The following is an 11,079-nucleotide window of genomic DNA, read 5'->3' as shown; positions in this document are numbered from 1 at the left end:
CTTCTGGACTTTTAGGAAGATAGAGTGTAACATCCACCTTGGAGAATAGAGTCAGGTCTGCAGATGACTGGTGGCATATAGGTCAATCTGTAGGTGAAAATTGACCATTTCTGGACATTACACCAGTGTATCTCAAGTATTTTCTCTGATGCATGACTCCCCTCCCCCCGGTATATATAACGTCTTGTGAGATGTGATTTTGTGAGATTTTGGAGTTAGGGTTTTCATTAACCTTGTAAAGGGTCGTTTTAGCACCTACCAGCTCAAGAAAATTATTTTAAAATATGAAAAACTTACTTTTTGTGCCTTTAATAACAACATTTCAGTTACAGTTGCTTTAGATACAACAGCATTTCAAAAAATTGCTAAATATTTCTATTTTGTGGAAGAAAAAAAAAGACTTTAATATCTTAGTTATCTGTCAAATGACAGAATGAAAGTATTTTCTCTGAGCATCCATTTTCAACTTCTGATAAATGCATTCACAGAGTCGGAGTACCCGGCCCGGAGGGTTACCGGGGTCCCACCCTGGAGCCAGGCCTGGGTTTGGGGCCCGTGAGCGAGCGCCTGGTGGCCGGGCTTTTGCCCATGGGGCCAGGCCAGGCCCAGCCCGAACCGGATACATGGGCTCATCCAACTGTGGACCCACCACCTGCAGGAGGAACATGAAGGGTCCGGTGGAATGTGGATCGGGTGGCAGACCAAGGCGGGAGCCTTGGCGGTCCGATCCCCAGACAACAAAACTGGTTTTTGGGACATGGAACGTCACCTCGCTGGCAGGGAAGGAGAAGGAGCTTGTGGCAGAGGTTGAGCGGTACCGGCTGGATATAGTCGGACTCACCTCGACACATAGCATTGGCTCTGAAGCCCAAGTCCTTGAGAGGGGTTGGACACTCTCCTTTGCTGGAGTTGCTCCGGGTGAGAGGCGGAGGGCTGGGGTTGGCTTTTTGTTAGCCCCAAGACTCTCTGCCTGTGTGTTGGGGTTTACCCCGGGGGACGAGAGGGTAGCTTCCCTGCACCTTCGGATCGGGGAACGGGTCCTGACTGTTGTATGTGCTTATGGGCCAGATATCAGTTCAGAGTACCCACCCTTTTTGGAGTCCCTGGGACGAGTGCTAGATAGTGCTCCATCAGGGGACTCCATTGTCCTGCTGGGGGACTTCAATGCTCACGTGGGCAATGACAGCTTGACCTGGAGGGGTGTGATTGGGAGGAATCTGATCTGAACTCAAGTGGTGTTTTGTTATCGGACTTCTGTGCAAGCCACAGTTTGGCCATAACGAACACCTTGTTCGAACATAAGGATGCCCATCGGTACACTTGGTACCAGGGCAGCCTAGGTCGCAGGTCAATGATAGACTTTGTAGTCGTATCATCTGACCTGCGGCCATATGTTTTGGACACCCGAGTGAAGAGAGGAGCAGAGCTGTCAACTGATCACCACCTGGTGGTGAGTTGGATCAGATGGCAGGGGAAGATGCCGCGTAGACCTGGCAGACCCAAACGCATAGTGAGGGTCTGCTGGGAACGCCTGTCAGAAGAACCTGTTAAGACGGTCTTCAACTCCCACATCCGGCAGAGCTTTGACCGCGTCCCAAGAGCAGTGGGGGACATTGACACCGAGTGGGCCTTCTTCCACTCTGCGATTGTTGAGGCGGCTGTTGCTAGCTGTGGTCGCAAGGTGGCCGGTGCCATTCGTGGTGGCAAACCCTGTACCCGCTGGTGGACACCAGAGGTTCAGGGAGCCGTCAAGCTGAAGAAGGAGACATACAGAACGTGGCTGGTCTGTGGGTCTCCGGAGGCAGAAGACAGGTACCGGATAGCCAAGCGGGGTGCTGCAGTGGCAGTTGCCGAGGCAAAATCTCGGGCATGGGAGGAGTTTGGTGAGGCCATGGAGAAAGAACATCGATCGACTCCAAAGAGGTTCTGCCAAACTGTCTGGCGCCTCAGGAGAGGAAGGCAGCAACTCGCTCACACTGTTTACAGTGGGGATGGGGAGCTGCTGATGTCAACTGGGGCTATAGTCGGAGGGTGGAAGGAATACTTTGAAGAGCTCCTCAATCCCACCTATGCGCATTCCAAGGAGGAACCAGAGCCGGGAGACCTGGGGATGGACTGTCCAATCTCGGGGGCAGAAGTTGCTGAGGTAGTCAAACAACTACATAGCAGCGGAGCCCCGGGGGCGGATGAGGTTCGTCCTGGGTATCTCAAGGCTATGGATGTTGTAGGGCTGTCATGGTTGACACATCTCTGCAACATTGCATGGTCATCGGGGGCAGTTCCTGTGGAGTGGCAGACCGGGGTGGTGGTCCCCATCTTTAAGAAGGGTGACCTGAGGGTGTGTTCCAACTATAGGGGGATCACACTCTTCAGCCTCCCTGGAAAGGTCTACTCCAAGGTACTGGGGAGGAGGGTCCGATCGATAGTTGAATCTCAGATTGAGGAGGAGCAATGTGGTTTTCGTCCTGGCCGTGGAACTGTGGACCAGCTCTATACCCTTGCAAGGGTGATGGAGGGGGCATGGGAGTTTTCCCAACCAATCCACATGTGTTTTGTGGATTTGGAGAAGGCTTATGACCGCATCCCCAGGGGCAACCTGTGGGGGACACTCCAGGAGTATGGGGTGGGTGGCTTTCTGTTAAGGGCCATTCAGTCCCTTTACCAGAGGAGCGTGAGTTTGGTCCGCATAGCCGGTAGTAAATCGGACCTGTTCCCAGTGAGGGTTGGACTCCACCAGGGCCGCCCTTTGTCACCGGTTCTGTTCATTACCTTTATGGACAGAATTTCTAGGCGCAGCCATGGTGTGGAGTATGTCGAGTTTGGTGGCAGGAGAATCTTGATTCTGCTTTTTGCGGATGATGTGGGGTTGCATGGTGGCGCAGTGGTTAGCACTGTTGCCTCGCAGCACAAAAGTTGCAGGTTCGAAACTCAGCTGAGGCCTTTCTGCGTGGAGTTGCGTGTTCTCCCAATGCATGTGTGGGTTTCCTCCAGGTACTCCGGTTTCCCCCACAGATCACAACATGCCCTATAGTTTATAAATTGTAAGTTGCTTTGGATAAAAGCGTCTGCTAAATAAATAAACATGAACATAAACATGTGATCCTCCTAGCTTCATCCAGCTCTGACCTTCAGCTCTTGCTGTGTAGGTTCGCGGCCGAGTGTGAAGTGGCTGGGATGAGGATCAGCACCTCCAAATCTGAGACCAGAGTTCTCGACTGGAAAAGGGTGGATTGCCAACTCTGGGTCGGGGGAGAGGTCCAACCTCAAGTGGAGGAGTTTAAGTATCTCGGGGTCTTGTTCACGGGTGAGGGTAGGAGGGATCGGGAGATCGACAGGCAGATTGGTTCAGCGTCTGCAGTGATGCGGACGCTGAGCCGACCTGTCGTGGTGAAGAGGGAGCTGAGCCAGAAAGCCAGGCTCTCAATTTACCGGTCGATCTACGTCCCAATCCTCACCTATGGTCATGAGCTTTGGGTAATGACCGATAGAACGAGATCACGTATACAAGCGGCCGAAATGAGTTTCCTCCGTAGGGTGGCCGGGCTCAGCCTTAGAGATAGGGTGAGGAGCTTGGACATTCGGGAGGGACTCGGAGTAGAACCACTGCTCCTCCGGATCGAAAGGAGCCAGCTGAGGTAGTTTTGGCATCTGGTCAGGATGCCTCCTGGACACCTCCCCGGGGAGGTGTTTCGGGCATGTCCTGCCGGCAGGAGGCCCCCGGGTCGACCCAGGACAGGTTGGAGAGGTTACATCTCCAATCTGGCCCGGGAACGCCTTGGGGTCCTGCCGGAGGAGCTGGTGGAGAAGGCCGGGGAGAGGACGGTCTGGAGCTCCCTAGTTGGGTTGCTGCCCCCGCGACCCGGATAAGCGGAGGAAGATGACGACGTTACCTATGCAGTAGCCCAGCTAGGGCTGGGGGTAAACGATTATTTTTAAAACGATTATTCTGACGATTATTTTATCGAATAGTCGACTATTCTAATGACTATTTAGACAATTAATCTAATGATTATTTTTCTATTGCACAGTTAATAAAAACCAAAAAATCTGTGATAGAGTGGGAACTCTGGAAGTTATTTGCTGATCTGACAGTATCTTCAAGATAAGGGCTCCGGTCAGAGAGCAGGGCACGGAGAGACAGTTTTACGTATTTAATGACAGTTGAAGTATGGACATCTGTACATTTCTGTGGTTCCGTGTGGTCTGGAAAATAAATACAAAGAATGATGTAAAAGGACTGTACAAATGGTGAAATAAATATGCCAACGTTTAAGACTAAGCAAAAACAAATATATTCCCAAATGATGCACATTCAAGGGTTACACAGAGTAAATATTGTGACTTCCAGGCTCAGAGGCACTGACAAATTATATGGTCTCCAGGGACCTCTGGTGGTCAAAGCAAGGTACTGCTGTTGCAAGTACCACACTACTAAACCATGCTGCCAATTAGCCTGGCATTATACCACACCTCAACTGAACTGACGTCATGGATGGATACACATGGAGTAAATGGAATAAAACTCAAATAAACCAGTATTTAGCACACATAACACAAATTAAGAGAAGTGAAATGAGGACTACAAGCGAGAATAGCAACTGATACCAATTAAACTGTAGGAACTCCCTCTAAATAATCCAAACAATATGTCCAGACAGACATAAAGGAAACTGAATGAACTTATAGGTTATTTATGTATCCATAGAGGTGCTACGGTTGGCCAAACTTACATATCAGTCATGAACGCACACGCGGCTGTCTGCCATCACCAACAGCTTAGACAAAATGGTAGAAACGGCTTTACAGGAAGTGACTATCTAGAGGAAGTGATGTCACAAACTGGACCACCAAAATAAGAGTGGGGTAACTTTACAAATGTATCTTGTAAAACTGCCATAACTATAACCCTTTCTGACATAGCCGCCCCCGAATTTAGTTATAAATTCGAAAACTAGAGGAAAGTCTTATCAGGTGTTCAGCCAGAGTCATCTTCATCTTCCCAAGCTGGCAGTCGCACCAGGCGCACAACTGGTCGAAGATAAGTCTGTCCCTTTATCCTCACTTCAGCTGCCCTGACTCGACCGTCTGAGCCTGGACATGTCTTGACAATCCTCCCGATCGGCCACTGGGCCCTGGGCAGTTGTGAATCGACCACCATCACAACCTGTCCAGCTGCAAGATTCTCTGTATTCTTGTGCCACTTGTGTCGCTTCTGTAGGTTAGGAAGATGGTAGCGAATAAAGTTGGACCAGAAGTGGTCTGCCAGGACCTGGCTGTGTCGCCATCGCCGTCTGCCCAGGAGTTCACTGGAAGCGTAAATGGCTTGTGGAAGCGATGCATCACGACGTCCCATGAGTAGTAAGTTCGGGGTGACTGGGTCTGGATCAGTAGCATCCGAGGATATATATCCCAGTGGCTTCGCATTGAGAATTCCCTCCACCTCAATCAAAACCGTCTGCAGAACAGATTCTGTGACAGTTTGGTCCTGCAGTACCACTCGAAGGGCTGCCTTCACTGACTTGATCTCCCGTTCCCATGTCCCCCCAAAATGAGGGGAACCTGGCGGGTTGAATCGGAACTCTGTTTTCTGTCCAGCCAGCTGCTTTTGGATAGGTGCTTCTAAAGTTTGGAAGCTGGTCTGTAGTTCAGCCGCTCCACCTCGGAAATTGGTCCCTCTGTCGGCCAGGATTTCAAAGGGCTTGCCACGTCGAGCGATGAAGCGACGTAATCCCATCAGAAAAGCATCAGTGTCAATGCTCTCCAGCAGGTCGATGTGCACACAACTCGTTGTCATGCATTTAAAGATGATCCCCCATCGCTTCTCTGTGCGTCGACCCACCTTGATATTGTAAGGGCCGAAGCAGTCCACTCCGGTAGACCAGAAAGGTGGCTTGTATAGACGGAGTCTTGCTGGGGGAAGGTCTGCCATTTGTGGGACTACAGGACTAGCACGCCACTTTTGACATTCCACACAGCTGTACTGATGCCGTTTGATGGATTCTCCTCCGCGTAGGATCCAGTATCTTCTCCGAATTTCAGCGAACACACGCTCGGGACCTGGATGCAGGAGCTGGTTGTCATATTTCTTGATGAGGAGCCTGGTAGCATGATGTTTTGGGTCAAGGATAATTGGATGCATGGAATCTAGATCCAGATCTTCTGCTCTTCGCAGCCTGCCTCCCACTCTTATCAGCCCGACAGCTATATCATACTCAGGAGCAAGCATGATTAGACGGCTTTGTTTGGAGATGGACTTCCCCACAGCAAGGAGTTTCACCTCTTCCTGGAAGGTCTCACTTTGGGATTGTCGTAGGAGATGTAGTTCAGCTTCTTGTACATCTGCAGCTGTCATGGTGGGGCTCACCAGGTCTTTGGCCGCCCCGTGAAGGCTCATATGAGTGGCTCTAACGAGGTCATCCCAGTTGTCGATGTTAGTAGCATCCACTTCATGAGAAGGACAGGTAGCTGCTGCACAAAACACTGTCTTGCGTAGCTCATCCTCATCTTCTTCCTGAGCTACTTCCATTTGTAGCTCTGGCCAGGTGTCAATAGGCTGGTGAAGAAATTGTGGACCCTGACTCCACCGGTTGGGCTGACTGAGCTCATGGAGTGTCTTCCCGCGGGTAAGGTCATCTGCTGGATTATCAGAGGTGCTGACATACCGCCAAGTTGACCCTTCGGTAAGTTCTTGAATTTCAGCAACCCTCGTTCCAACAAAAACCTTGTATCGACTTGAGTCTGATTTCAGCCATGTCAACACTGTAGTTGAGTCGGTCCATAGTGTTATCTGCTGGGGAGAGAATGACAGCTCTGTCATTGTGACCTTAGCTAGCTGAGCCCCGGCTAGAGCTGCGCACAATTCAAGGCGTGGCATTGACAGCTGTTTCCGAGGGCAAACACGAGATCTAGCCATCATAAATGCAATGTGAACATTGCCCTGGTTATCGGGAGTTTGAATATACTCGACTGCTCCGTAGGCTCTTTCGGAGGCATCGCAGAAGATGTGCGCTTGTCTGTTAGGCACTTCAGGGGCCAAGGTTGCTGGAACATAGCATCTTGGGATTTCCACTTGTGGGAGGTAGACCAGCTCGCTCTCCCATTGTGTCCATATTTCCAGTAGAGCCTTGGGTCGAATCTGCTCATCCCAGTCGACTCCCACTTTCCACAGGTCCTGGATGAGGATCTTGGCTCGAGTGGTGAATGGGATAAGATACCCCAGTGGGTCATACTGCGTGGCCATCACCTTGTAGATGTTTCTCAGGGTCGGCTGAGAATACTCTACCGGTCGGTGTCTGTAGCCGAGGTGATCAGAGAGGCAGTTCCAACGTAGGCCTAAAGCTGGTTCCTCTGGGTCTTGTCGGGATTGGGAAAGCCACAGCTCGGAACTAGCTGCTTTGGCTTCAGCAGGAAGGTGTTCCAAAACAGTTGGATCGTTGCTGGCCCACTGCCTTATATCGAACCCTCCAGCAGAGAGCAGACTGCGCAGTCGGTCAACTAGGGCTTTAGCTTTATCAGCAGTGGTGATGCTTGTTAGACAGTTGACCACATAAAGTGCGCTTTCAACTGTATGCAGGATGTCTTCATGCCCCTTACTGTTGTCCTTCACATGCCTCTGGAGGGCATATGTTGCACAGCAAGGACTGCACGTTGTTCCAAATGGCAGAACCTGCCACTCATATACAGTTGGTTCCTCCTCTCTCTTCATACCTCTCCACAAGAAATGGAGCAGCGGTTTGTCTTCTGGTAGTAAGCAAACTTGGTGGAACATTGCTTTGATGTCACCGCTGGCAGCCACACTGTGTTCTCGGAACCGAAGAAGTACGCAGAGAAGTGAAGGACCTAGGGTCGGCCCGGGCAGGAGCTGGCTGTTTAGACAGTGTCCATTGTGTTGGTAGGAACAGTTGTAGACAATTCTTGCCTTTCCATTATGGTGGACAGCATGGTGAGGCAGATACCATGACTCCTGGGAGCTGTCTACTGTAGCTGAAGGAAGGGGTTTGGCATAACCTAACTGTTCAAGTTTATGGATTTCTTGACAGTAGGTATCTGCCAGAGCTGGATCTTTAGCTAGACGACGTTCAGTACTACGTAGCTGTGGGAGCAAAGTGTTCTTTGATGCCCAGAGGAGGGGACTATCCTTGCGCCTGAGAAGTGGAGTAGCATATCTAGTCACTCCATCCACTTCCACTTTAGTGGTGCGTTGCTCTAACAGGTCCACAGCCTGTTGATCCTCTTTAGAACACGTGGCAGTCTTTATGTTCACATAAGGCGAGATGTCAACTTCCCACAGACGTTCTACATGGCGCTGGAGCTCTGAGTTGGGAGACGTGGTGAAGTAGCAGTGTGGGTGGTCAGCAGAAACAGGACTGAAGTTGGCTGGGCCTTGTAATGTCCAACCAAGAGGAGTGCACACTGCTAGGGGGCTCCCAGGTGGGCCAGCTATTACTGGTTGCCTAGGGATGAGTAGATGAGGGAAATCAGACCCAATAAGAAGTAAAGGCTGCACTCTGTCCACAAGTGGAAGTGGAAGTCCTCCCAGATGGGAGTACTTTCGCATGAGTGACTTTACAGGGTAGCTGTGTTCTGAGAGACTTAGTTCATCAGCAGTGAAGGCATGGTGAATGCTGTACTTTACTTTGGGAGTGTGAACTGGAGATATTTCAAATGAAACTGTTGCTCCCTGAAGGTGAATCACCTCATGGCGGACAGTGCGCAGGGGAAGGTTTTCAGGCTTTTTAGTCAGATGGAGGCATCGCACTGCTGATGGGAGGATAAGAGTCCTCTCGGACCCGTCATCGAGGATAGCAAAGCCTTCCAGGGAATACTCAGCATTGTGTAGACATACTTTGACCAACTTGAGCATGACTTTATTTGGGCGATTTGGACGGTCAATGTACACTGTATTGGGAGCAGCGTTGACCATTAACACCTTTTTAGGTTCTTGAGGGCACACGTCATGGAGCACAGTAAGATGTTGTTGCTTACATAATTTACAGGGCTTCTTTAGAGTGCAAACCTCAGGTGCATGATTCCTGCCGCACCGCCAGCAGCTTCTGTGTTTGATCCATGTGGCAATTTCAGCTGCTGAAAGAGCTTTGAATTTAGGACACAGGCTCAGGTAATGTCCTCTGTCGTCACAATAAGGGCAGTAAGGTTTAGGACCTGATTTAGGCTTAGGTGATCTTATATGGCCAGCTGGATCTGGAGGTGTGGCTTTAGCCTGGCTCTCTGTGTTGTAGTACACATTGGATGAAGGACCTTGAGGTTTCTTCTGATTCCTCAGCTTTGGTTGATCTTGACACATGTACGCTGCTCTAGCGGCGATTCGCTTGGCTTGTGATTTCAACTGGAGCCATGTGGAGAAATCTGACAGGGTATAAGTCTTATCAGTCCCAGTTGTCAGAATGCCACGATTCAAGCTATACTCAACAAAGCTGTCTCTGTAGTTAGCGGGCAATTTGTTAAGTAGCCTATCAACATGAGAGCCACATTTGAGTTCGTAGCCATTTTCACCCTCTAGCGATCGGAGCATGCCTACTAAAGCTTGTACTGAGAGGGCAAAATTGTCAAATCCATCTGGATCACCAACCCTAACTGGAGGTAAGTTTAGGATGGCTCCTAGCTCACTTTGCACAAGCTGGCGGGATTGCCCGTATTTATCTTGAAGTGCCTGTAGGGCCGATGTGTATGGTTTCGGGTCATACATAAAGGCTTGTGCTAGCTTGTGAGCACTAGGCAGCTTCAAATGCTGCAACAACACTTGATATTTAAATGGTTCGGTGAGGTGAGCATGTGAGCTTAGCAGGTTATCTAGAGCCATCTTGAGCAGTGCAAAGTCTGCCTCTCTTCCAGATGTGAAGTAGGGTAAAGCAGGCTTAGGAAGTCCATATGAAGTAGCTATTAATAGCTCCATTATGTCTGTACTAGGTGCAGCGATTGAGCCTGGAGGAGGAGCTGTCTCTTGTGGCAAAGGTGGTATGCTGGGAGGAGAGTGATGCTGCAGGGCTGCATCAGGTTGTACTGGCTGTTGTTGTGAATAAGACCAGGGTACATGCTGATGTGGAGCCTGGTTATAGACTGCTGGTAGCGTGTTTAGGGGAGCAGTGGACTGCACTGTTAAGGCTGGTGGTCCAGCACGAGGTAATATAGCACCAACTGATAGTGTCGTACCAGGCTGAGGGATGGTATGTGCTGTGGTGGGCGGAGCTATCGTGGAGTATGTGAATTGTGGCTGGGTCGGCAGGTTTACCATGGCAGGAGGTTGCGGTTGAAGGACAGGTGAAGCTCTAGTTGTTAATTGGCTTGTTGAGACAGGAGGATTAGGCACTGCTGCTGTAAAGGCTGGTGGAGGGCCAATAACTGTAGGAGCAGAGTGTGCAGGTCCATGTGCACCTTGTGAGGGTGGTGGTACTCCCATGACGTCAGCTGGGGACCCTTTGTTGGATTCATCTCCACTTTGCGGTCTTGAGGCAACAGAGCTGCTTGTTTCCTCCTTCAGGAGGGATGTAATGAGAGTCGCTTTCTCGAACTCTATTTCCTTTTCCTTTAGTTTGCGTTGCAGCATTAGCCGTCTGGTAATAGCCTCCTTTGCCTTTAATGCTATTTCTGCCTCTTCATCAAGCTTACGCCTCTGTATTTCTTGTTCTCTTAGGAGTTCCTCTCTTCTTCTGAGGGCTTCCCGAGCTTGCTGGTCCAGATGCTGGTACTGTTCATCCATCAGACTTTCCTCCATTATCTGTCTTTGCACCTCTGCCAACTCCATGCGCTTTATTCTCTCCTCCAACATGGCTGTCTGTATGTCAGATAACCCATCGATGATTGACCTCCTTGTTGACGAACTGGCGCTGCCCTGGGTCTTAGCTTTACTGCGCTGAGAGACAGGTTGGCTTCGATCTGATGATGCTCTCCAACTAGGTAGGCTAGGTATGGCTTCAGTGATGGCAGCTGTCATCATTGCAGGTTGATCTGGAGGATGAGCTTCATGCCCAGCTGGAGCTTGGGCTGCTGGATGATGGAGAAGTTGAGGTTGGTATCCAACTTCATAGTCCTCCAAATACGTTGGTAGTCGTCTCTCCCGCT

At 50.2% G+C, this 11,079-nt stretch overlaps 1 protein-coding gene across 1 annotated transcript; it reads right to left on the bottom strand.

The window, feature by feature from the left end:
- Window positions 1–3,915: 3,915 nt before the first annotated feature.
- On the bottom strand, window positions 3,916–9,909 carry LOC129160633 (uncharacterized). Its single transcript, XM_070543609.1, has 2 exons — window positions 4,731–9,909; window positions 3,916–4,203 (listed from the first exon to the last, which is right to left on the bottom strand). The coding sequence occupies exon 1, from the start codon at window positions 9,818–9,820 to the stop codon at window positions 4,976–4,978; it is 4,845 nt and encodes a 1,614-aa protein (XP_070399710.1). The 5' UTR covers window positions 9,821–9,909; the 3' UTR covers window positions 3,916–4,203; window positions 4,731–4,975.
- Between the last annotated feature and the right edge of the window lie 1,170 nt (window positions 9,910–11,079).

The sequence above is a fragment of the Nothobranchius furzeri genome, chromosome 13 (genome assembly GCF_043380555.1).
Source record: "Nothobranchius furzeri strain GRZ-AD chromosome 13, NfurGRZ-RIMD1, whole genome shotgun sequence".
NCBI lineage: Eukaryota > Metazoa > Chordata > Actinopteri > Cyprinodontiformes > Nothobranchiidae > Nothobranchius > Nothobranchius furzeri.
Note: the sequence above shows the minus strand (reverse complement) of the source record. Positions and strands in the feature narration are given on the sequence as shown.